Source organism: Nelumbo nucifera, chromosome 4 (assembly GCF_055504915.1).
Source record: "Nelumbo nucifera cultivar China Antique chromosome 4, China Antique-T2T, whole genome shotgun sequence".
NCBI classification, from domain to species: Eukaryota; Viridiplantae; Streptophyta; class Magnoliopsida; order Proteales; family Nelumbonaceae; genus Nelumbo; species Nelumbo nucifera.
In genome coordinates, this window is record NC_142652.1 from 49,047,549 (window position 1) to 49,073,793 (window position 26,245).

Sequence of the window (26,245 nt, forward strand, 5' to 3'; positions counted from 1 at the left end):
CGAATTGGAAACATTGGCCCGTAACAGTGGATGGTAAGGATATTTTCCGCGGCAGCCGAAAAGAATTTTTTTGTCCGTGTGCGCGGATTCTTGCGTTGTGAGTCATTTTCTAGGTGCGCTGTCGGGCATGAGCACGAGGAATTAGGCTGAAAACCCTGAAAAGAAATGGTGAAAATTTAGCTGTCAAATTTCGACAGCTTGGGCTGTTAATGAGGCTTTTTGTGAACGACACGTTAGTTCCCCTCGTTCAGGAAAAAGTCCACGCCGGGAGATGGTGGAAATTTGGCTGTCCAAGTTCGACAGCCTGGACTGTAAATGGGTTTCTTGTGGATGACACGTTAGTTCTGACACAGGAAATGCCCTATTTGTCAGGCTGTCGATCGTGGACAGTCAACAGCCAAGGTAGTAGTAGTATTTTATTTTATTTTTACCCACCGATGGATCTTGGTCAATTCCGTAATATTAAGGGATAAAATGGTAAACTAAACCCCACTATATATATGGTGTTATTGTACAAAACCCTCTGCTCATTCGTCGAATTGATCGGGGCGACTGGGGAAGTGGCGACCGGAGAAAGAAATAGTTCGACTTCAGAGAGATTGAATCAACCTGAGCGAAACCAGAGCTTGTGATAGGTTTGGTCGAATTCCATATTCAAGTTTCTTATCTGAATTATTCAACGTTAGTTCAATCTTCTCTTCCTACGGTTTTCTTGGCCTTAATTCGCCTTAAATTTTCCAGGATATTTTTTCTTTGCGAATTGAAATGGCGTCGGAACCCGAAAACCCTTCCAAAGCCACTGATGCGACTAATGGTAGTGGTGCTGATGTAGAGGAAGAAGGGAAGACTTTGAGTAAGAAGGCGGCCAAGAAGGAAGCCATGAAACTAGAAAAGTTGAAACGCCAACAAGAAAAGGCGGCAGCGGCGGCTGCAGCAGCGAACATGACAGAAGGTGATCCTCTTGCTGGTAATTACGGTGACGTTCCACTTGAAGAACTGCAGTCGAAGGATGTGACAGGCCGAAAGTGGACAGAAGTTGGATTACTAAACGAGGAATTGAAGGATAAGGAAGTTTTAATTCGTGGGCGGGTGCAGACGATTCGTGCAGTTGGTAAAAAAATTGCCTTCTTGGTATTGAGAGAGAAAGGCTGCACGGTTCAGTGTGTTGCAACGGTAGCTCCGGAGCTTGTTAGCGGACAAATGGTGAAGTTTGCGACAAGCTTAAGTAGAGAGTCTCATGTCGACATTCAAGGGGTTGTCTCTGTGCCCAATGTGCCCGTTAAGGGCACGTCACAGCAGGTAGTTTTCCTTTATCGAGGAAGAGGCTCTATTTTGGAATTCTTTTGGAACAAAAGGGAATTGATCTTCTTCTCAACAGGTGGAAATTCAAGTGAGGAAACTATTTTGCATTAGCAAAGCAGTTCCAAATCTCCCCATCAACATTGAAGATGCTGCTCGAAGTGAGAGTGAAATTGAGAAAGCATTGCAGGTACGCGTGTTAATATGAGCTTAAACATTTTTCTAACCTTTATTAGGAGAATCGTTTTTTTTATAGCTCTTTCATCTAAGTAACTTGATTAGCTATTGATACATGTAACAGCAGTTCACATGCGTGTAAGAAAAGTTAATTTTCTCCCCCTTGCCCATTTCCCCCCTCTTTTGTATTCTCAAATTTTCATACAAAATTCTCTCAGTATACATAAACGTGGGGCTGCAAATGGTAGCCATTTTTCTAAATTTGATTTCAAATCCTATCTGGTTAAGGAGATCCAAGTTTAACCTGTTGATAATTGGACCAAATATCTATTCGACCCAATCCAATCTGATATGATCCCGTCTGTTAATATTTAAATGTATGTCCTTGCATCTAAATTAACTATATGTATCTAGGAGTGGAGTTGATTTGAATGTTGCATGCTTATAGAGTCGTGGTTCCAATCTCATACAAAGTTATTTTCGAGTCATTTTTTGTTTGATATATTAATAATATACAGTATTTTAATCAATTTTAATTTAACTTATTAATTGTATTCTACATCTGAATCTGATGCGAATGCAATCTATATATGAATATTATCAAATCAAATTTGGATCTGGTTATATCTGTGTTGACCTTTTCTGTTTGTGGCTGTACATGGAAGAGGCAATTCATTTCATTAGTGATAAGAGATGTAGACAGAATTTACAGATATAGAAAGCTGATTACAAGCAAGAATTACTACACTATAACCTCTTTTTTTAGTTTTTTTTTCCTCCTCTATATTAATGGTCTGCTTTAACGTGTTCAGGCTGGAGAACAGCTTGTTCGTGTTAATCAGGATACACGCTTAAACTACAGAGTCCTTGACATGCGTACCCCTGCTAATCAAGGGATCTTTCGTATTCAATGTCAAGTTGAAAATGTAAGTACATGTTTGGTCCTTTTGCCCCATGAATTAAGGTTCTTTGCATATATATCTTTATCAGTGGTTTGACAAGTTTATCCACACTAATCCAAAATATGATAGCTGTAAATTTAACATTTAATGTTCTTAATGTGGATTCTTGCATTAACAAAATGTGGATGTTTACAATACTTATCAAAAAAATGTGGGTGTTTACATTTTTATTTAATGTTTTCTCTTGAAAAATATGTTTTATATGTATTTACTACAGTTCTATGAGATCTACACTTGTACAAAAATGATAGCTGTAATTTTCTCTTGTAACATATTTATGTGGATATGTGAATTTTCCCTTTGGAAAATGTTCTATTGTATGATTTCACTAAACTTCTATTTTTAATTCAATTTCAAATTTTCAATACATGAGACATGTAATTTCTCTATTTTCTGATGATTTATAACCAAAAACTATTATCTACTGTGCCTTTGTTTAAGGTTCTTGTTCTTGAAGGATGTATTATTTTATAGTTATAACTGTAAACCTTGTATTATGCATACCTTGTATTGCTTGGACCTTTAGAGTGTTAGACATTCATGACAACATGTAGAAGTTATCAGTTACCATTGTCTTATTTTTCCTATTTTTAAAGTGTTCTGTTCAGAATATGTTTTTAGTGGGTTGAATTAGAAATTCAAGTGTTTAACTTGTAATTGTGTGTTGATCATTATTGTATCATTTCCAAAGCTTCATTGCAGAATTTCAATGTTTCATTGATGTCCCCATAGTTGTCTTAATTTTTGTAACGCCTCTATGTACATCCTTTGCATGCATCTCTTTTTCTCTCAATCTTTAATAACTTCTTCATAAAAGAATGAGGACTGAAGCATACACCAAGACAGTCACCCACTGTTATATATGGGTTGGATTTTCTAACACCACAGATTGCCTTCATAGATAGTTAATTTGACTCTGCTGGTTAGACTGCATATGGTTGTTTGTCTCAATCTTTAATAACTTCTTCATAAAAGAATGAGGACAGAAGCATACACCAAAATGGTCACCTACCATATATACGGGCTGGATTTCCTAACACCACAGATTGCCTTCATAAATAGTTAAGTTGACTCTGCTGGTTAGACTGCACATGGTTGTTTGTCTATTTATAGTCCTGGATATAAGGAATTTAAATTGGGAGTTTATGTGGCATTATTAATGGTTTGATGGCATACTTATATAATGTCTTAATCATCCTATTTATACATTATCAGTATGGATACTTGTGATCATCTAAAGGGTTTTCTTTTTTTGCCAATTCCTTTGTTTTCAGGGTTGATGTTTTGTAAGGATATTTGAATTGTGGCAAGGTTGTTGCCTCTTGCCTATTGTGTTTCTTGGTATCTGTATCTTTTTTGGGTATATGTTGTGTTACAATACCATCTCTGATCATCAGATTAAAGTTTTGGGTGCTTATATATATTTTTCCATTGTTCATAATTTTCACCCTCTGCCTATCAATTTAGTTCCATTATTTTATTCCTCTATGGTATTATATTTTGTTGAAAATCTTATCCTGAAAATTATTACATACTATTCAGATATTCAGGCAATTCTTGTTATCCGAAGGTTTTGTTGGAATCCATACCCCAAAATTGATAGCAGGATCAAGTGAAGGTGGCTCAGCTGTTTTCAAACTGGATTACAAAGGGCAGCCTGCATGCCTGGCACAATCACCTCAACTTCATAAACAAATGGCAATTTGTGGTGATTTTGGCCGTGTTTTTGAGATTGGTCCTGTATTTCGGGCAGAAGATTCATATACACATAGACATCTCTGCGAGTTTACAGGTCTTGATGTTGAAATGGAGATTAAAGAACACTATTTTGAGGTAAGGCCAGAGTTTTAATCCATTTGGGTTTGAGGTGACTTGTGTATTGAAGTATTGAAATTGGTGACTTACGGCTTACCCTCCATCAGGAGTGAAGTTTGGGATAAAAAAAGCTGTATAAGGGGTTGGATCCCCCAGGATGAGGATCTGTAATCTGTGTTTTTCTGGGCTATTTTAGTGGGAAGGTAGCCTGGGGGTGGGGGTAGAGCTAGTCTTTAACCTTGTAAAACGGTGCATGTGCACTATTTTCTGACTATACTTCTTATCTTTTTCTTTTTTTTTTTCTTTGTATTTTTACATATATTCAATAAAGAAGACTCTTTATCAGTTAATGATAAAAATGTTTTTTAACTTTTCATCACATTTTTCTGAAGGATGTGACTTGGTTGTTCCACCTAGTTGGAACATGGGGGGGGAGGGGGGGGAGGCCATGGGAATCAATGTTATTGAAGAAGTAATCTTGTTTATGCAGGTATTGGACATTCTGGACCGCTTATTTGTTGCAATGTTTGACAATCTGAATGAGAAGTGTCAAAAGGAACTTGAAGCTATTCAAAAGCAATATCCATTTGAACCTTTGAAGGTTATATTTTGATTTTGGTGTCCCAGATATTTTTATCTTTGGGTATGAAACTTTTTTCTTGTCTTTCTTATAACCCTATTGATGACATTTTGTGTTATGTAACAGTACTTAAGGAAGACGTTACGACTGACTTTTCAAGAAGGTGTTCAAATGCTCAAGGTGCGTAGAAAGGATTTGTTTCATTGGTATCACCATCAAATGAATGAATGAATAATTTGGATATAGGTGGAATTATATCATAACCTGCATAGGAGAAAGTTTTACAGAACCATGATAGGTCGGTGTAATTACAAAGTTCATCTTAGTTATGGCTGTACTTTTGCATCTTTATGCGGAAGTTAGCTCTGCCAATATGATTCTTTGGATTGGCAAGAAGACTGATTGCCTCGTGCCGTTTGAGAATGGTGGGTTGTGGGTCACATTGAGATGGTTAGGGATGTTTTACTCACAGGTTTGGACTAGAGAACTTTATGATGAGTTTGGTCATTCCCCATATTTTTTCGGTTATTTGCTTCCGTCTTCTTGTTGGTGGGTGAAATATCTGTTTCTCTTTTGTTGGCAATAATGACCCTGTGAATAAAAGGAATTAAATTTACACTAAGACACTACTTCTAATTTTTGTTTCCCTTTGGGATACAATTGCTACAAGTAGAGTGATATTACAGGGCTGGCTCGGAAATTTTGAGGTTTTAATTTTAGTGTGCTTTTTGAAATATCAGTGAACTCACATGGCATGATCTTATTGATAAATGTTATTGTATTAATATTATATCATTAATTGGCTCAGGAAGCTGGAATTGAAGTTGATCCATTGGGGGATCTAAACACGGAGACAGAGAGAAAATTGGGCCAATTAGTGCTAGAAAAGTAAGTGGTTTCTGAAATTTCTTCCAGAACTATAAATTTATTTTATTTGGGTGTGGAATTGTCGTGAAGTATAGCTGGCTAAGCATGGTTCTACTTTTGAATATAGGTATGGCACTGAGTTCTATATACTTCACCGATATCCTTTGGCTGTTAGACCATTCTACACCATGCCATGTTATGATGATCTTGCATACAGTAATTCATTTGACGTTTTCATTCGAGGTACTGAAAATCTCACCCTTATATTTCTGTATTGGTTCCTCCTTGCTTTAGATGATATTTCATTATCGGATTGCTGTGCCCTTGATATCTCATGCGATGTGGTTTTTGTAATTTTTATTTGATTTCAAAGTTGTGCGTATAGCCAATCGAACTACAAATGCTGGATCTTCTCTCCTTCCATCTACATACATTGTCTTCTATGTACATCGAATATTTTTCGCTTATTTTCTTTTCATTCTTTCCTTTTATCTAAAGGTGAGGAAATTATATCTGGAGCTCAGCGTATCCATGTACCAGAATTTTTGGCTACTCGTGCAGAGGCATGTGGCATTGATGTCAAGACGATATCTACATATATTGATTCGTTCCGGTATGTTCATGTTATGTGCTGCTTTGTCTTCCATTTCTTGATTTTCCATGAATGTCACCATGGTCAAAAGAAATTTGCCCTAGTGGTCTGGCATTTTGAATTTGGAACCAGCATTTATAATCTTCCTTTCATTTAAGATTTGGTTAACCATCTTGCCTTAGTTGGGTTGTGCTATTTATTTTCATGTTTTGAGCAAATGGTGCATGGTTAATATCATGAGGAGTATTTAAATTCAGACAGGACACCATGGCCGTCATGTCAACCTGTTGTCATTACTTGATGCACCCATGTAGGGTGTCTACTGTCTAGGACCCTTAATTGTTATTTTAATCAAATAGAATCTTGTTGCTCCACTTGACTTGTGGTGGCTGTTTGGTAACTGCTGAAATAGGTGCTGAAAGTGGAATTCAGAAAAGATTCCAAACCTAAAAATGATTTAATCCAGGGGTAAGTTATGATAAAGTTTTAGAACTAAAATAATCACCCCGATGCTTGTATTTTGTCATTCAGCAATTGAGTAGGTCTTGAGTTATTGAATGCTAATGACACATTTTTAAATTTGGAATCTTTTCAGTATTCTACTTTCAACTTCTAATCAGCAGTTATCAAATGGCACCTTTGGTTGGATAATATTAAGGGTAAATTGGTAAAATTCTTTCTGCTGAGTGCTAAGGTATCTGACAATTACTAATTCATACCTCCATTTTCTTAAATGACTCTGACATTCCTTGTCCTGATGTCATAGGACAAGACCACACCCTTCTGCTAGTCATCCATTGTTCACTGTCTGCTAGTTGGTTGATGTAATGACTCTGATATTCCATTATGAATCTGTCTGGGTGGTTTTGTGGGTTGTCAGAAAACTAAAGCATGACTTAGTAATTGTCGTATAACTTAGGGGATTTTTTACCCCAAATTTTACTCCTGCTGGAGGGATGGCCGCTGTTAATTTTATTAATATTGGAAAAAAAACCCTATGAGGGGGACGCAAATACCTTACCTTAAACACTATTTCCTGACTAAGAGGGATTATATGGGCTACACAACAGGGGGTAGCCCTCCCTCAAACCCTTAGACCCCCCACCCCAGGTGAAGGTGGGACTCGATCCCAGGTCTCCGCTACAACCAGCCAGAGACTTTACCAATAGGCTAGCCGGCACCTTCAACTGAGTAGTTGATAAATAATCAGAGTGTTTTGTTATCTTGTTCACTTACATCTGATTTGCAAAAAGAAATAATATGGAGTTAGGAAAGCTGGGAAATGAATTTGTGAAGATTTCTCAATCTGATCTCAATGAAGGGTCAAAGGTAGTTTCTCAGATGGAAGTTTTAAGAAATGGATCTGAGAAGATGAATTTAGAACTTGGCCAATGGCTGACCTTGTCAAAAAAGGAGGGAAGGAGAGATTCCCCCACAATAATACAACCAGAATTAGAAGAGAAGAGATTGAGTATGGTACTGGTACTTTTAGTACTTTGCCAGAGTTTTAGTAGGAAGGTTAAATGTTGAAGTTAGAGCTGGTTGGAAAGAGGTGGGTATCTTTTGGTTTTCAGGTGTTGTTCTAAGAATGCTAAAGGTATTGGAGATTGAGACTAATTTGTTGTAAGAATTGGTGGATTAATTTGGGTGAACTTGATAGGTTTGCCTTTGAATGTTTGCCTTTGAAACGAGACTATCGCTTGCCAGAGTTTTTTCATTCTTCTTATGTTGAGGTCTCTTCCTTTTCTCCCCCATCTGTGAATGTTCGAAGGAACTTCACCTTTCCTCCTTCCCAAACCCTGATCTTTTCATTCCTTTCATATCTTGTAACCACCCAAATCCGTCCTCCCTTAGCCGATCTTTTGGTTGGAGGAGATGAATTGTCTTCTCCTTTCTTCGAAGACATGGGGGAATTTTCCAGAGAGCCCCTTGTTCTTTTGTCCTTTTTGCCCCTTCCTTTCTTTTTAAACTCTACCGCTAACCTGCTGAAGCGGTAGTCCTTAATCCCTCTCATTTGAGAGACCCAATCGGCTGTAACCCGTTCATTCCTTTTCTTCTTCTTTGGCCCATCTCAAGACTCCTAGTCATCCTTCGGGTCCACTTCCATAGCGTCCGCTTGTCCCTCCTCTTTCTCATTTTTGGCTATCCCTTCTTCCATGTGTGCCTCTTGATTTGACCCTAAGTCTGACTCAGCATCTTCTTCCTCCCCCATTCGACTCTTCGTCTCCCTCCCTTTCTCCTGTCTTTCCTCTGTTCTCTCCTCTGCTCTCTCCCCTGCGTATCAGAGCACTCAACACCTTCCTCGGATCTCCCCTTCTCTCTGTGCTTTGACAGTGGCTTCTCCTCTCTGCGAAGAGTTTCATCAACTCTTTCTAGCAGCCTCAACTCATACTACTCCCCTGCAAACTCCAGAATTAACCTCCCAGGTACATCTGCTGGATTCTCCACCTCGACCAGAATCCTAGCTATATCTAACTTTTCCCACGTTCTATTGCGATCGTCAAATTTTATGAATTTTCCACAAGCTGCAGCCACTTCTTCGAAGGTGAGAATACTCCACACATGAAGTGGAATCCTCCGCAACTCCAATCCATGTCGTGACTCCCCCCCAACTCCCCAGCTGCTAGGAACCACCAGTCCAACCTCAGGTCTTTGGCCCTTTCTATTACCTCCTCTCCCTTTAAAACCTCCTCTACAAATTCATTCTAGTGAAACATGAATAACCAACCAAAGCTCTGCATTCAGTTTCCTCACCCCTAACACCTTCTCTATTCCCCATTCTAGTTTCGCACAGGCCTCAAACTTCCTCGCATCCATGTCATTTCCTACTACCCTTCCCACTAAGCTCACATGCAGGACCTTCATCCGCTCCTCCAACTTCCCTGTCTTTCTGATGTCCACAACTTTCTTCACAACTCCCTTCATCACTAACCAGTTATCAGCAAGCTATCGGAGCGGTGAGCAGTTCGGTGAGGGGTTGAATAGGCTATCAGAACTACCCTTCATGGTTATGGTACCTAGGGAGCTGTAAGAGGCAGACATAGAAACCACACCCTTTGAAAACTGAAGACCAGTTCCATGCATGGTGCTTTTGTGCTGTGGGAGATGCTTACGGGAAATTTTGGAAAATCAACCATTGGATAAATAGATGGGTCATGGAAGAATATCGACACAAGGATGGGGATCATGGGGATTGGAAAATATAGAACAAAACTTGGGGATGACTGCAGGAGGGGATGGCAGTTCTATTTGATGTTGGTCTCTTTTTGCTTTTTTTTTTTTTTTTTTTTTTGCTGTGGGAAGAGGTGTTTGAAGTGTGGAATGAGGTTCTGAGTTTGAGTTTAGAGAAGATTGAGGAGGGGTTTGTCTTTGTAAGGGTGCTTTTGGGGGTTGCTTCTTATCCCTTTTGGGGGGTGATTTCTTATCACCCCTTTGTAATTCTTTTTCTTCTTAATGACTTTTTCTTAATTTATTTTCAAAAAAAAAGAAAGAGTTACATGAATGTAGGCTAGTCGATAGGCTAAATATAGTTAGTTACAATTACACCTGATAAGGCTCAGTTAGGATCCAGATTGATTGGTAATGGGGTTAGATCTGGATCCTATTAATTCTTTTCCCCTTTTGTATCAATGATGGGATAAAGGAGGGTCAGAGAGAGAGAGAGAGAGAGAGAGAGAGAACACTTGAAACATAATCCTATGTAAGTTGGGTCTCTTTGCACTCTTCAAGCACAGAAATGTAGATAAAGGGTGATGTACCGTGTATTTAATAACAGTACCCTCTTGTCCTCTATCTAGAAGATCTGTGCAGTTCAAAGATCAGTGATAATAGGCTTGTCTTGATACCCACAAATCCAAGAAAAGTTGAATAGAGAAAAAGGTTTATTGACTAGAAAATAGAGTTTCTATTGATTTTAGTTGATCTTTTTCTTCAATATTTCTTGGATAGTTGCATCTCATATTGAAAAATACTAATAAAAAGAACACTACCCATCAGTTTTTTTTTTTTTTTTTTATATTAATTGTATGCAACTATGCATCTTCATGCTTAATTCTTTTATCAGTTGTTTTTAAGAGTAAAACCGATTTACGAGAGAATGTAAACCCAACTTGTATTGAGAACGCTGGTTCAGAAACAGCCTTACTTAACTGGGGTTTTGATTGCTTGGTCAAAGCTCTTCGGTATCATACCTTTCTGGCACATGGATATTGCCTAACTTATGGATGGACTGTTACAGGTATGGTGCACCACCGCACGGTGGATTCGGAGTGGGGTTGGAGCGTGTGGTAATGCTCTTCTGTGCACTCAACAATATCCGCAAAACATCACTTTTCCCTCGTGACCCACTGAGGATTGCTCCTTGAAATTTTATCATCAAATGAGTTACCTGTTTAATTTAAGATTATGCCTTTGAAATTCTTATGCTAAGAAATTTTAAAACAAGGTTTTATTTTCTTGAATGGTATTGATGTGTCACTATTTTTATATGGAAGGAAGTTTTCTGACAAAGCTTGAGCTGATATTGTTAAAACGTTGCCAGCAAGCATGCCTTGAGCGACGTTACATATATTGTTGAAACTTAAAAGTGGACCTTTCTTGTCAGTCTAATTATCAGAGCATTGGAAACGCCATTGTGTATGCCTGAAGTTGCTTGGACAGGTGCCAATTCATCTACAGCTAATAACATGAAATTTTATTAACTATTTGTCAAAAGGAAGAAAAACGAGTGATTTCAAACTGGTAGTAAGCTGGTTACAGGGAGAAAATTCAAAGTTCTGGATCTATGACAATGAAAAGAAAAGTAAGGTGGTTGACAAGAGAGATTGAAATCTCTTTCAATTGGGTTAAACGTTGCGCTAGCTCATTAGTTGATGTATTAGCGAAACCAGGGGTGGGGAGAGAATTTATTCTGGGCACTCTTGTAATTGAAAGATTGCTGGGGGAGAGATAAGAGGTTTTCTCTCTCGTTGATTGAATCTTATTTCTCTTGGAATTCTTGTCTTGTACACTTTCGATCTATTAATGAATTGAAATATTGCAGTTGTCGATCAAAATTATAAACCAAAACAGAAAAACAACCGGTTCTTGGAACGGGAGAACATCTTCATGGAACAGCCTCAACAACTCTCTAAGCATGTTACCACCTGAGTTATAGCAATAGGAAGTTTAGGAACTTCCCATCTACCTCTATTGGCAAGATAATTAGCAAACTGATATTTCTCTCTCTTAAAAAGTATGTGAAAATCTCACATTCATGTTCAGGTTTTTTTCTTGTCTAATTCCTTGCAAGATATATGTGATGTTCCAGGGGTGAGAGACCTTGTGCAAAAGAATATCAATCAAGCATTTATTGTCACTCTACCTCCAAATCTGTTATGCCATGATTTAAGCACAACTTGAGACCATCATAAAGGGTCAAAAACTCTATACGACTAGAAGATCCAACACCATAGAATTTATGAAAACCAAATTGGAACTCAAATTTGGTTTTTCACAATGCCACTTCACTGGTTCCTGAGTTACTGCGATTTGCCCTATCAAGTATCAACATTTAGTTTAAATGGAAGTCTTGAGGGCACTGCCAAATGACCCATCGAAGTCTTGATTCTCTCACAGGTTTGAGAGGAATATTTAAAATATTTCAATTAAGGGTCCATTCTTATTGACAGTGGGCTTTAACTCACAACACCTTTACCTTCTAATCTATGACAGCATTTTTCTTTCTAACTCACTGATAAGATGATCGAAGGAGTGAACCTTATGAGATGTTGGATTGAGAGTCTTCTGGTGATAACTAAGTCAATCGGAATTGCTTCATATAAGAATTTCTACACAAACTATGAGATTTCAGTAGTAGGGCCTAACTCCCAAATATATCTAGCCCAAGAGACAGAATTTTCATGAGATCTAACAAGCTCCCAAGATGAATACAAAGAAAAATCCCCATGAGGCTGATCTCTCCAAATTAATTTTTCATCGACTTCAGCTAGAGTAATAGCACTCTCCAAGGCCCTCTCCTTGATTATGATGGGAATTGGACTCAGTAGATCAAAGTTTAAATAGAAACAGAGAAAGATATTCCATATTAACATGGTAGTGAATATTAATGATTGCCAAAGATGCCTAAGAGAAATTTTGTTAGTAATGAAAAGACATATTTATGAGTAAAGAATGACAAAAACATAGAAACTAGTTGATAAGGAATGTTTAAAAAATAATTAAAATACAAAAATTAAGATTTAGATTAAGAGGGTTACAAATAGTAAGTCAACATTGATGATGATGAAGAGAAGAATGAAGAGCGAAGGAATTTTATGTAAGAAGGCATAGATCAAGAGCTATCAAGTTTGGTTCATTTATTAAAATATCCCATATGGATTTGTGTTTTGCTAAAACACCCCTATAGTTTGCTACCACTTAATCTACCTTCCATTAAGGGGGCGTTCTTTTTCTGGATTTTGAGAGGGGGGAAAGTTGGTCAATGGGATTTTGATTCCCATTGATGATGAAACCCATGTTTTTTTTTTTTTTTTTAGATTTATGTGGAGAACAGGGAAAGTTTATTTTCTTGGGTACCACTTATCCCGAGTAAGTGATATCCATCTGCTAGGTGGGTAAATAACTTTCCCACTTGGGGGGAAAGTTGCCAACACTTAAATGGGACAAAAATGCCCTTTTTAACATTGGATTTTTATGGCTAAAATGGTCATTGCCTTATTTACATGGGAAATAAAAGAACATGGGTAAATGCACTTGCCCAAGTAAGTCTTTCCTGGGAAACACATACTTGGGTAAATGCGTTTACCCGGGTAAGTAACTTACCGAAAAGCGAACAAAGCCTAAGAATAATTTGTATTGCCATTTGAAAATGGTCACATGATCACCTAAACTGAGTGTCAAATGTATAAGGGCATGGACCTATGGTTGTTTATCTCAAAAGTACCCTTAACACTTCACATCAAGCTTTTAGAAAGAAAACCTTCCCCCACAACATATCTTGGTTGGAGAAGACGTTGAGTGTGTGTGATTGAGGCTTCATGTTTCAATTAGGTATCATTTTTGAGGCTCTATATTTAGTTTAATAATAATAGATTTAGAATGTAAATTACATACACTGACTTAAGATGAAGAAGTGATGATGATCATGGTTATTTTCTCCTTCATGTGATCCATGCTTGCAGGTTATAATTGGCTTGTATTAATTAGAACTGTAATCTCATTGTGATGTCTCTTCTTATCTTCTCGTGTATGTCGTAAAAGAGTTCGCCCGCATTTTAATAGGGGAAAAAGGACATTTCCAATTTTGTTTTCTTTTGATTAAATTTGTTTTAACAGACATTGGGGGTAAAATGATCATTTTCCACTTCCATCTAACACACACTGATCAAGTAAATTGGTTGTGAACTATAGGAGTGTTTTAGTAAAACACAAACTATGTTGTAGGTTTTAGGAAATATGTGAAACTATAGAGTGTGCTTTAGTAAATGAAGAGATGGTATTAGGATGATGAAGATCAAGATGTTTAGTGGAATAGTTTATATTTTTGGTGTTGCAACATATGTTTCAATTTTCAAAGACATTTAGGCTATGTTTGGTTTCAAGGAAAAAATATGGAAAGGAAGGGAAAGGTAGATGTCTCTTAAGGTTGGTTTGGTTTGCAGTTGGAATCAGAATTGGAACCAGAATCAACATATGGAATCAGAATCGGAATGTTCTATTCCCATAGTTTGTTTGGTTCAGGTGGAATTAGAATAAGTTGGAATGGGTTTTCATTCTCAAGGGAGGGAGAGGGAATATCCATTCTCTCAAATGGGGAAATCCCATTCCAACGGAAATGGGATTTCGATTCTACCCAACCAAACAATTGGAATTAGAATGACCTATTCCAGTTCTGATTCCAGATCCCTATTCCCACAAACCAAACACAGACCCTTAGTTAATTAAACTCCAAAAAGTTGCAGGATTTAAATGATCTTGATGAAAAGAGAAAAGCATAAAGGGATTGCATTTAGTTGCATGAACAATAGATCCCAAGACCTTGATCAGTTGTTGGAAACAGTGAGAGAGAGTCATTACACTAATAAAGGATATATATTAAAAAGAATATAAATCAGTACATTCAATCTTAAGATGTGTTATCACTACTTCCCTGGCCTGGTGTAATATGGTATCCTATACCATGTCTTGTGGTTGGGAAAACCACAAACAACAGGCTGCAGATGAGTCCGACGGCAACGGGGACGATGTCCAAAACTTCCTGGGTCTCATGCTTGGGCTTTGGATAGAAGCAACTGACGATATTCCTATCTCTCAGCGCCACTGCAACAAACACCAGCACTGATAAGACTGCATGGACAAAGTCAATCAACTTTATCCTGTAGCTGCTGAGATCATCTGGAGCGCTAGCGCTTGAGCCTGCGTAGTCGAAGAGCCACATGCCCTTGCGGGTGGCAATACCGTGATACACCTTTCCATCTTGTGCTTTGAAGCTGTCGGTGAAGCAAGCCAGGAAACAAGAAGCAGCCAGCGCCAGCAGTAAGATTAGCGTCGCGGGGCGGGTGACTGAGTCGCAGGTGCCGTTGTTGGTGAAGGTCGGGGTGAGGAGTTGGAAGGCCAAGAGGGTGCCCGTGGGGAGGAGGTTGGCGAGGTGGGCAGTGCTTGCCAGAGTCTGACTGATGGCTTCTTGTGAGACAGAGGGAGAAGACGAGCTGGGAGTAGCTGTGTTTGGGATTATTAGAGGTTCTTCTTCTTCTTCTGCATCTGATGGCTGCTTGTTGGTGGCCAGTCTTTGTCTCAGAGACATCTCTGTCTGCATTAATTCTAACGTTGAAGAATCAATGGCTATGGCTAGACGGGTAGGAGGCGCTACAGGTCTGATAGAAGGGGAAATGAATAAGTATATAAATAGTGAAGGGAAGATGCAAAGATATATACAAGAAAAGGAGTTTCTTGTCTTGTAAAGGTGGTGTACACGTTGGTCTGTCGACTGCCGTTTCCGTTTGGTCCAAGCTTTGACATCTTCCATGATCCCGGGCATTGACAATCTCTCAAGTCAGTAGTCACAACCATTTCCCAGAAGATTTCTACTTCTCCTAGCTATCCGATTTGGGCTTTTTCAATCAACTTTACAATTACTTTGAAACTCAGCTAACCTGGAATGAATATTATATATATATATATAAGTACAGCTAGAATCGATATGGTTTCACGTTTATTCATTTAATCTATTTCTTTGTTGGCGGAGTAACACGTTATCTCTATTCTCTAGGGGTGTCCATAAAAAACCGAAAAATCAAACTGAACTGAAAAAATCGAATCGCAAAATGCGGTTAATTGAATCGATCGGTTCAGTTTTGATTTGAGATTTTTGAAAAACCAAAGGACCGGTTCGATTTTCAGTTACCCTACAAAAGAATCGACGGTTAACCGAACCGACTGGTATATATATTTTTATGTATATTTTATATATATTTTTAATATATGTCACATATTTTCTATATATTATATAAATATATAATCATTATATATATAAATATATACTTATATTATATTTATAATGATCTATTTATAAATATATTATATATATTATATATTTTTCAAATATTTATAATATTTTATATATCATTTATCATTTATCATTTATTATATAATATTATATATTTGTATAATATGTATTATAAATATAAAAATCTGAAAAACTGAATTGGTCAAAAACCGAAACCAGCGGACCGATTAACCAATGGTACCAGTGCAATTTCGGTTTAGAGAATTAGAAAAACCGATAACACTAGTTCGGTTTAAAAAAAGTGCCATGGTTCGATTAACTGAACCGTAGACACCCCTACTATTCTCTATAATATTCCAGTTGTGTAGGTCTTAGTCGATCGGTTAGGCCTTATATGACTCATTAGGAATGAGTCATAGTTTTGGATTCTGTTGAGTCTTACAGTAATTAATGAGGAGGCATTAAACCCTTTGTACAAGTATTCTCCTATTTAGTTTTCTTTTCAATCAGTTAGCGACCTTCCTCGAAAGACCATTTTAAGTTTTATGCATGGATTTCAAATTGGCAAGGAGGCATAATTTGAATTTTGTTTGGATATTTTAAGAATATTATTGCGGGGAGTTGACTAGAGTTGGTGTAATTTTATGCTTGGTGATCATGTTTTTGCTGCTCGGCTAATGGTTATTGTTGGATTATGGCAAGTTGCAGATATAGTGGATGCATTTAGTTGTAATAGAAAGGTAGAGTTTATGGGGTTATTGGCCTTTCGTTGGTCTTCTCATAGTCACACATTTATCATGCATGACATGGGAGGAGAATCGAACACTATAGTCTCATTGAGCTTGAAGTATGGATAGTATAGGCCCACTCATACCTTATGTTGAAACTTAATTAATCATAATGGGGTGATGAGAATCATCGAACACTAGACCACTTGATCAAAGTGACTCTGATACCATCTCAAAGAACCATTGAACCTAAAAGCTTAAACTGTTAAGTGAGGTCTTTGAATAAGTCTTATTCACTAACATTCGATATTCTCTGTTGTTTCCCTGATATTGTTTTATCCTTCCATGAGTAGTGCATATCCTGCTAATCGTGTATATCATCAATTAGGGTTGGATATGCTCCCCTTTGTTAATCACGAGGACTTGGAGGTTGGAATGCATACTGAAGTGTCAAAGGTGGAATACTTATCCATCTTTTACTTCTTTTCTTGTGATTGATAAGTGTCACATTGGTAGGACATCCGATAGCTACAACCAGTTCTGGGTATCTCAAATAATGTATTGGCAGAAATTTATTACAAATCATTCTCCAAGGAAGGCTGCTACTCTATTATCTAAACTTCCTATTATGAAGAAGAAAAGCCCTAAGGTAGGTCGGAAGCGAAGGGCTATGCCTCAGAATGGCATTGATAAGAATAAGGGTCCTTCTCTAAAGAGGACTCATGCTAGCTGCTTAACGATGGGGAAGGTGGAAGGTAGTAATAAGTGACAGTGAGAGGGATCTTACACACTTGCCCTGCCTAGAACTCAATGTGAGGTTTCCTCTACATAAATGTGGGGAGGCCGCTAACATCTCATCCCACTAGGACTAGGTCTATCGTGGTGAGGATTGTAGAGAAAGCAATAATGATCCAACCTTTGGATCCTGTTACCACGACACTTGCTCCTGTAAACACTGCCCTTAGTTAGTGGTGGTTCTTTTTAAAAAACGGCTAAAAAATGGAACAGTTCTGGTCACCGGTTTTTGGGTTGATGGTTTGACTGCCCGGTTCGAATGGACGGTTCATTCTGACAACAAAATTAAAAAATGGTCAAAAATCATTGAATGGGTCATTAGGTCAACGATTCAACCACCTGGGTCAATGAATCATTGATCGATTCAACGGTTTTTGGCTAGGGGTCGGGTTTGGGGTAAAACAGAACTGGTTGCTTGAATGGTTTCCAAGCCAAACGGTCCGACCGCCTGGGTCAACGGTGGTTCGAAAACCATGATCTAAAGTGAAGGTATGCCTTTATTCGCCTTGCCATGCTTTGTTATTAAGTATCATTGGTTACTGTTCTATGTGTTTAATTAGCATTTTTTATTTTTATTTTTTCATGTAGAAGTATCAAAATCTTTACATGTTATTCCAAAGGATAAACTTGGATTCTTCGCAAGGAGCATGCTAAAAAATTCCATTGGAAGTTGAGCACCGGAAAAATGTGGAATAGGTAATAATGTGCTTTGTAATTTTCTTGTGTTTCTATCCTTAGTTATTCTGTTAATTAATACTATTGTTTGATGTATTAGATAGAACGAAAATTTGAGTAGCTTGAGCAATGCCTTTACGAGATTCAGGTAAATATAGCAACGTTAGCAACATCTATGCGTGATAATTTTTTTAAGGACACATTTGAAAGTGCTTATGTTAAAAATAAGTGCTTATTGAATAAGTGCAACTTTTTCAAGTACTTATTCTTAAAAATAAGCACTTATTTTATATTGGACATTTGGTAGTCTTTTTCTTCAATAAGCACTTAAATAAGCATTTGTGACTATGTTGTCCTTTGTTTTTTTTCAAATTTTCAAAACATGCCCTTATGAAAACATTTTTATTAAATTATTTTTATAAAAGTACTTTTATAAAAGTGCTTTTATGAAAGCAAAAGAAAAAATCGAATAAGTGCTTATTGTATAAACACTTAAAAAAACTGAAAATTTGGGATTAAAAATTAAGCCATTATTTTTAAAATAAGCACTTATTTCAGACTTATTTCACAAACACATAAGTTATTAATAGTGTGGTCCAGGCCCAAATAAGCAAACATGTCCTAAATCTCCCAGTGAGGATATCAATGGTGAATTAGTTGACTTGTGGATGAGTATCGAGTTCATAGACGCTACTTTTAACTCTAATGCCATGGCTGCTCTTCTTGCTCTTGAGGGGAGGATTTTTGATAAGATTGATATAGATCTCATTGATTTTTTCTTCCTATGATGAGGCCTTAGGTGATTTGCACAATTTTTTTTTTGGGTGAGTCGGCCTTTAATATAGAAGTTGAGGGTAGAGAAGTTGCTTCTAGGGTTGGGTTATCCTCATCCAATCTTATTTGGTTGATGAGGCTTAGGGGTTATAAAGTAGGCCATGGGCTAGGGGCATGGTTATTAGGTATAAAGATTTTCAAAAAAAAAAAAAATACAAGGTATAAAGGAACCTCTTGCCCCTAAGGCTATGTTTAGAAACAATGCAAATGTAGTGTAAATCCCAGTTCAGGGTAAATTTGCACTCTGGTTCACTTTTGCCTGTTGTCGACACAAATTTCGTGTATTTCAAGCACAAAATATGAAGACAAATTACAAAAATAAATTTGTAATAAAGAAAGATACAAGGGAATAAACTCTCTTTGATTTATGCTCGATGACATGAACAACCTTTGATTAACGGTCGAATTTGGTGAAGACGAGGGCCGTTGGTGTGTTTCTTGTACTTCTTAGATTTTCTTGATTTTAGTGCTTTGGGAGATTTGGTGTAGATTTTTTCACTTAAGGATTTGCACTTGATCAACTGTGAATGATGCTTCTCTAAGAAGGGGCCCTTTTGCGGTGGCTTGATTTTCTTGGAAGAGCTTGAACCCAAGTGTGTTGTTGAGAATGAAGAAGCTTTTCCCTTCTTTCTTCTCTCTTGATCTTACAGTTGTTGGAGTTTGTAGGAGTTTGTAGTTACTTGCAAATCCTCAAGTGTTGGTGCATGAGAGCTTCTTGCAATGTGATTCTCCAAAAGGGAGGCTCTTCCTTCTTAAGCAAGGCTATTTATAGCCAAGGATTAAGATTGCCACCTTAACCTACTTAGCTAACCAATCCATGTGAGTGGGGTATTGGGTTAAGGTTAACTCCCACGCATGCACCATTATGTAGGAGTTAGTGGTTTTGCCAATGGGACTACCCTATTATAATAGGAGATGGGACATATTGGACTTAGTACACTTGGATCCTAGGGCCACTAAGTCATATTTATGTAGACTAGATCCTTGGGCCCATGGAGGCCCATATTTATTTAGAGACTACTATGTAAATTAAGCCCATGCATTTGGCTTTGAATATTCACATGTCTACAAATGCCTCCCGGAGGGAGGACGAGAGCTCCGTACGATGCCGATGTCCTCGTTGACATTGATTTCCATGTTGGATGGTAACTTGACTTGAATGCTTGTGATCTTGTTCAGTTGTGGGCCTTGATGAAATGGATGCTTGTCCTTTAGGTTCCAAGAAAATGATTGCATTCTACCTCATTGAGCTTTACTGTCCTAGGATCATAGCAGTAAGAGTTGTAGTGAGGAGATCGTGTTCTGCTAACATGCAGGCTTTGTTGTGTTTATGGATGAAACATGATTAATGCGTCACTCCTATTGGCTGTTGAGCTGATCTCTTAATTAGAGTCCCATACAAAGCTAGGCTTCATTCTCGGAGAGAAGTCCTATGGGTTGCTAGACTCCTACTAAAATACGAATACCATTAAGAATGCTTTAACCGAAAAGCAAACAGAGAAGGAATTATCAATGTTATGCACAAAGGTGGCTGCACATGCGCCGAACACATCTTCTATCAATAGTCAAAGGAATCAGATTAAAGTAGATCTTGCCATTGTCGAAGATTCGCGATGCCAAATCACGGCAAAGTTTCAAGCACTTGAGGATGAGATGCAAAAGGTAGAGGAAAAACATTCTTCCTTATTATCCCGAGATAGTGTTCTTGCCCAAAACCAACGAGAGGCTGAGGTGTCACTTGTAACTATAAAGGCTCGATATGATGAGCTGAAGCAAGCGAAGGTTGCAAGCAAAGAAGAAGTGCAGGGCATAGACAAGATCTCCTTTTTGAAAGGTGCAAAGACGAACCTTCTTGTTGAATGCACAAGCCAAACGAGCTTGGTAGAACTCTATTCTTTGTTGAGCTTCTAACCTTTTCTCATCTAGCGCTTCGAGCTCAGCTAGTTGTAGCTTTGCATTCTCATTTTCTATGATTCCCTCTTGGATAGCCATCATTAGGGAGTTCATTTTTCTTTCTAGGGGAAGTACAACTTCTACACCATATAATAAAGCAAAAGGAGTTGCATTTGTAGCGGTGCAGTAAGATGTTCGATAAGCCCATAAGGCCTCATCCAAGCGTTCATGCCAATCTCTCTTGGATTTGGACACAATCTTCTCAAGTAATTTGTAGAGAGTTTTGTTAAAGGCCTCTGCAAGTCCATTCACCGTTGCATTGTACATGGTTGAAAACCTCTGCTTAATGCCAAACTTGTTACAAAACTGTGTCACCAATGCTGCTAAGAATGGCTTCCCATTATCTGTGATTATGTAATGTGGACGCTGTAGCGATAGACAATGTGAGTCTGGAGGAAGTTGATAACATCTTCTTTCATTACTTCTCGAAGATGAATTGCTTTAGCCCATTTGGCAAATTAATCTGTTGCTGGTAGGATGAAGAGGTATTGATGAGAAGACATAGGTAGAGGACCAACCACATCAATTCCCCATGCATCAAATGGCCAAGATGCAACTGTAGGATGTAGAGGTTCTGGTGGTTGGCGAATAAAATCCCCATGAAATTGACATGTTTGACATCTTTTGGCATATTCAATTGAGTCTTGTACCATTGTTGGCCAATAGAAGCCCATCCACTTAAGGCGATCATGGAGCTTAGGTCTTGATTGATGAGCACCACAAACTCCAAAGTGTGCTTGATCGAGTGTGCTTTGGATTTTGTCTCCATGGATACACCTCATGTAGACATCATTGAAGGAAAATCTATAAAGGCTGTCATTGTAGTATAGGGAATGGGGTGCTCGATGCCATATCTCAGCTCTACACTTGGGATCTTCGGGAAACTTCCCGTGCTAGAAGTAGTTAATGAAGGGTCGCCTCTAGTCCTTAACCTCCATAGTAAATACAGAAACCACATTACTTTCCTGTTCTTTTCTTCTTGAGGTGGCTTAGGGGGAAGAACCCATTTTGCTCAAACGGGTATTGTTGTTGCTTCATCACCTATGAGTGCTAAGACTGCTGCTAGATTGGCAAGGGCATCTGTTTGCTTGATTTTGCTTTTGGGTCCATGTTCAATAGTAGCATGCTCGAATTCCTTCAGTAATTGGATTACATAATGGTGATAGGAAACTAGGTCATCCTTGCGCATCTCATACTTTGTCTTTAGTTTGGCTGATTACCAACTTTGAATCCCCATATACTGTGAGGTGGTGGATTTCCAAGTTAAGAGCCATTTCTAAGCCAATGATTAATGCTTGGAGCTCTACCATGTTGTTAGAGCAAAACTCAATTAATACAAATGAGTATGTAAGGATTTCTCTTTGTGGTGAGACAAATACAACACCATCATCCATACCATCTTTGCATGCTGCTCCATCGAAAAACATCATCCATGCTGGTAAGATGTCTATGTAGAAAACCTCTTCATCAGAAATGTCTTCAGAGAGTTGTCAATCTGTTGGGATAGGATGATTTGCAAGAAAGTGTACTAGTGCCTGTCCTTTCACGGCCCTTTATGGGACGTAGATGGTGCCAAATTTTGACAAGAGGAGAGTATGTGCCCTTGAGATGAGGGGATCTGCCCTTGAGATGAGGTGGACAGTATGTGCCAATATGTAATGCCATAACTTCTTCATGGCAAAGATGAGAGCAAGACAAGTCTTCTCTATGGGTGAATAGTTCAACTCGGCTCCTATTAGTGTCCGACTGAGATAGTAGAGTGCATTCTCTTTCCCTTCCTCATTAACTTGTGCCAACAAGGCTCCCAATAACTGCTCTTGTGCAACGATGTATAGGATGAGCGACTTCTCAGGGATTGGTGCAACAAATACTAGGGGTTTGAGGAGGTATTGTTTTATGCTCTTTAAGACATTTTTGCGGGCCTCACCCCACTCAAATGGGACATCCTTTTTCATTAGCTTGTTGAATGGTTGACAACGTCCTGCCAAGTTGGAGATGAACCGTTGAATGTAAGCCAATCGTCCTTGGAGACTCTTCAACTCTTGTAGGTTATGCGTCTCTAACATATTTTTGATTGGCGTCAATCTTTGACTGATCAATTTCAATCCATCGATGGTGAACAATCAACCCGAGAAGCTTGCCTGAGGTGACAGCATCCAGAGGCTAGAGCTTCTTCGCCAAAGAGTCACAGCATGCAGAGCTTCATCAGCAACAGGCCCTCGCAGACCTTCAATGGTTCGGGGTCCCTAGGTCCAGAGTTTCTTCCCCATGATCCCCATCCTTGTGTTGATGTTCTTCCATGACCCATCAATTTATCCAATGGTTGTTTTCCAAAATTTCCCGCAAGCATCTCCCACAGCACAAAAGCACCATGCATGGAACTGGTCTTCAGTTTTCAAAGGGTGTGGTTTCTATGTCTGCCTCTTACAACTCCCTTGGTACCATAACCATGAAGGGTAGTTCTGATAGCCTATTCAACCCCTCACCGAACTGCTCGCCGCTCCGATAGCTTGCTGATAACTGGTTAGTGATGAAGGGAGTTGTGAAGAAAGTTGTGGATATCAGAAAGACAGGGAAGTTGGAGGAGCGGATGAAGGTCCTGCATGTGAGCTTAGTGGGAAGGGTAGTAGGAAAGGACATGGATGCGAGGAAGTTTGGGGCCTGGGCAAAACTAGAATGGGGAATAGAGAAGGTGTTAGGGGTGAGGAAACTGAATGCAGAGCTTTGGTTATTCATGTTTCACTAGAATGAATTTGTAGAGGAGGTTTTAAAGGGAGAGGAGGTAATAGAAAGGGCCAAAGACCTGAGGTTGGACTGGTGGTTCCTAGCAGCTAGGGAGTTGGGGGGTGGAGGGCGAGAGTCACGACATGGATTGGAGTTGTGGGGGATTCCACTTCATGTGTGGAGTATTCTCACCTTCGAAGAAGTGGCTGCAGCTTGCATTCACCCAATGGAGTGCACTGATGTAGAGGCTAGAGCTTCTTCGCCAAGGAGTCACAACATGCAGAGCTTCCTCAGCAACAGGCCCTCGCAGACCTTCAATGGTCTAGGGTTCCTAGGTCCAGAGCTTCGTAGACTTTCGGGTTCGAGGTCTCTTAGATTTAGGGATTAGCTTGCATAGAGCTTCTTCGCCAAAGAGTCACGACATGTAGAGCTTCATCAGCAGCCAACCCTCGTAGACCTTCAATGGTCTAGGGTCCCTAGGTCCAGAGCTTCGTAGACATTCGAGCCCGAGGTCTCTTGGATTTAGGAATTATCTTGCATAGAGATTCTTCGGCAAAGAGTGTTGCAAATATCTTTCTTCTCCATTTCAAGGTAAATATTTCATATGGCACTGGCACTCTTATTTTGCTTATGCAGGTAATGACTTCCTCTGGTTCTCTTTGTCACAATGTCTCTTCATGATCATCTCCTACACCCTCACTGCTAAGGAGTTTGCCTCAAGAAGGGTGGGTGATGGAGCATGTGGATCCTGCTTTGAAGGGACAATTCCTTCGCTTTCCTAACGTATTGGTAAAAGCTCACGGGTCGAGGAGTGCTCATCACACTGAGCTCATACTTGCCGTTGATGAGTTGATGATAGGTCCTGATGGTCGAAGTGGAGTTGAACCAGAACCACTTTCAAGGTTGACAAAGATTAGTTGGTACCCTGGGAGCCATGAAATGCACCACGAGGATCATATTACTATGCCTAGGAAGCCATGCTTAAAACATCCCTTCCACCATACCGCTACAAATAACCGTCCATTTCCCTATATTGGAGAGAAGATACAACAATGGTCCACGAAATGGGGTTTTAATCTGAGCCCAAGAGTGGAGATTTAGTATCTTAGTTGTTTTTGGGATTGGGGTCGTGAAGTATTCAATTGTCTTTGAGACACAAGGAACATGAAAGGATTGAGTTGAGAGGTCCATGCAGCTACTCATGTGTATAGTTGGCCTGACAACATTTATAGAGCCCTATGTGAGGTTTGGTGCCCTGACACAAACACTTTTGTGACTAGTCGAGGTGAAATCGGACAGATCTCATGCCTTTCCATTGGTAGAGAATATTATGAGAAAGTGATTCCCAGCTCAGAGGAGCTAATGTCTTCTAGTCCAGATGGTTTGCCTCGTTCATGCCAGTATTTGTTCAAAGCCTATGCTTAGCTTGCCTTCGACAAAGGATCTTATCGAGTTACTCATGCAAATTGGCTTGAGTTTTGGTATATAACAAATGAAAGGATTTCGAATCCTCACTTTCTCTAGGATTACATAGATGCCAAGTTTGGATATGATTTCAACAAGAAGACCAAGGAACATTATGCAATTAGGAAAATTAATAGGCCTTTGTAAAATAGAGGAAAGCAGGTTAGCTCTAAGAGGTGCAAAGAAAATCTATTTGTTAGGTTAGGATTTCCAAGGGATCAAGTAGTTGAGAATGAAGCATGGACAACAACCTATTTAGCTTTGTGGTTGTGTCGCTTTGTCTTGCCCTCAAATGATCTCAACGTTCTTTGTCTTGGAACATTCAATGCAGCATCACGAATGGCTCATGGCATTACATATAGCTTGGTTCTTCCTGTGCTAGCAAGCATTTATCAGGGTCTTTTCAACACCTATGCGCAAGTAAAGGGGTCATCTAACTTCCTTGGGGCGTCGACGTTTGCATTTCCTGAACATTACTTGTATGCTTAGGCTGGATTATACTTTGTCAGATGTGTATTAATTGATGTTTTGTCGACTTACGGACGACCTCTCATTGAGATGTTCCAAGGGCTCTTGAATGCCTACTATGAGGCAGAAGCCAAGTTAGCTTAAGACTTCCTTCATGGAGCCATGTTAGAGAACGTCTTTAGTTGGAGACCCAGAAATTTGCAATATAATGTTCAGAATCTTAGAAATCGTTTAGATGATGATTCTCGCTCCACAGAGTCTAGAGAATTTATGTTCAACATTCGCCCTGGCTATGTGATGTTGCGTTAAGGGTCTCAATGTTGCTTCGAAATGTATAGCCCACATAGGTTTGCTCATCCACAGGGTTTTCATCAAAGACTTTCGGGGTCTCTAAAGCACTTATTTTATAAGGTCGGCCCCCACTAGTTCTATAGTTTGTGGTTCTCCCTTACTCAAGTGAATACCGGTGCTACATTTTATATTCCAGGGCTTGTTGGACATATTGATTGCTAGTACAACCCTAGTAGTTATTTGAGTTGGTAGATGGGTCTCAATGTTGCTTCGAAATGTATAGCCCATACAGGTTTGCTCATCCGCAGGGTTTCCATCAAAGACTTTCGGGGTATCTAAAGCACTTATTTTATAAGGTCGGCCCCCACTAGTTCTATAGCTTGTGGTTCTCCCTTACTCAAGTGAATACCGGTGCTACATTTTATATTCCAGGGCTTGTTGGACATATTGATTGCCAGTACGACCCTAGTAGTTATTTGAGTTGGTAGATGCAAGGTGTAGGAAAAGCGTTAGAGG

General features: G+C 39.0%; 2 protein-coding genes across 2 annotated transcripts; one reads left to right on the plus strand and one right to left on the minus strand.

Annotated features, from left to right (window-relative positions):
- The first annotated feature begins 503 nt into the window (after positions 1 to 503).
- Positions 504 to 10,801, plus strand: LOC104611773 (Class II aminoacyl-tRNA and biotin synthetases superfamily protein). Its single transcript, XM_010278971.3, has 11 exons — positions 504 to 635; positions 742 to 1,299; positions 1,379 to 1,489; positions 2,289 to 2,402; positions 3,981 to 4,271; positions 4,744 to 4,854; positions 4,960 to 5,013; positions 5,642 to 5,721; positions 5,828 to 5,943; positions 6,199 to 6,313; positions 10,530 to 10,801. The coding sequence occupies exons 2-11, from the start codon at positions 766 to 768 to the stop codon at positions 10,654 to 10,656; spliced, it is 1,653 nt and encodes a 550-aa protein (XP_010277273.1). The 5' UTR covers positions 504 to 635; positions 742 to 765; the 3' UTR covers positions 10,657 to 10,801.
- A 3,563-nt stretch (positions 10,802 to 14,364) lies between these two features.
- LOC104611772 (protein DMP3-like) lies at positions 14,365 to 15,410 on the minus strand. Its single transcript, XM_010278970.3, has one exon. The coding sequence runs from the start codon at positions 15,327 to 15,329 to the stop codon at positions 14,418 to 14,420; it is 912 nt and encodes a 303-aa protein (XP_010277272.2). The 5' UTR covers positions 15,330 to 15,410; the 3' UTR covers positions 14,365 to 14,417.
- Positions 15,411 to 26,245: the final 10,835 nt, after the last annotated feature.

Coding starts and splice junctions, on each gene's coding strand:
- LOC104611773 (XM_010278971.3), top strand. CDS start 766: ATGGCGTCGGAACCCGAAAACCCTTCCAAAGCCACTGATGCGACTAAT. Junction 4,272..4,743: donor TTAAAGAACACTATTTTGAG/GTAAGGCCAGAG, acceptor TTGTTTATGCAG/GTATTGGACATTCTGGACCG. Junction 5,014..5,641: donor AAGGTGTTCAAATGCTCAAG/GTGCGTAGAAAG, acceptor TAATTGGCTCAG/GAAGCTGGAATTGAAGTTGA.
- LOC104611772 (XM_010278970.3), bottom strand. CDS start 15,329: ATGCCCGGGATCATGGAAGATGTCAAAGCTTGGACCAAACGGAAACGG.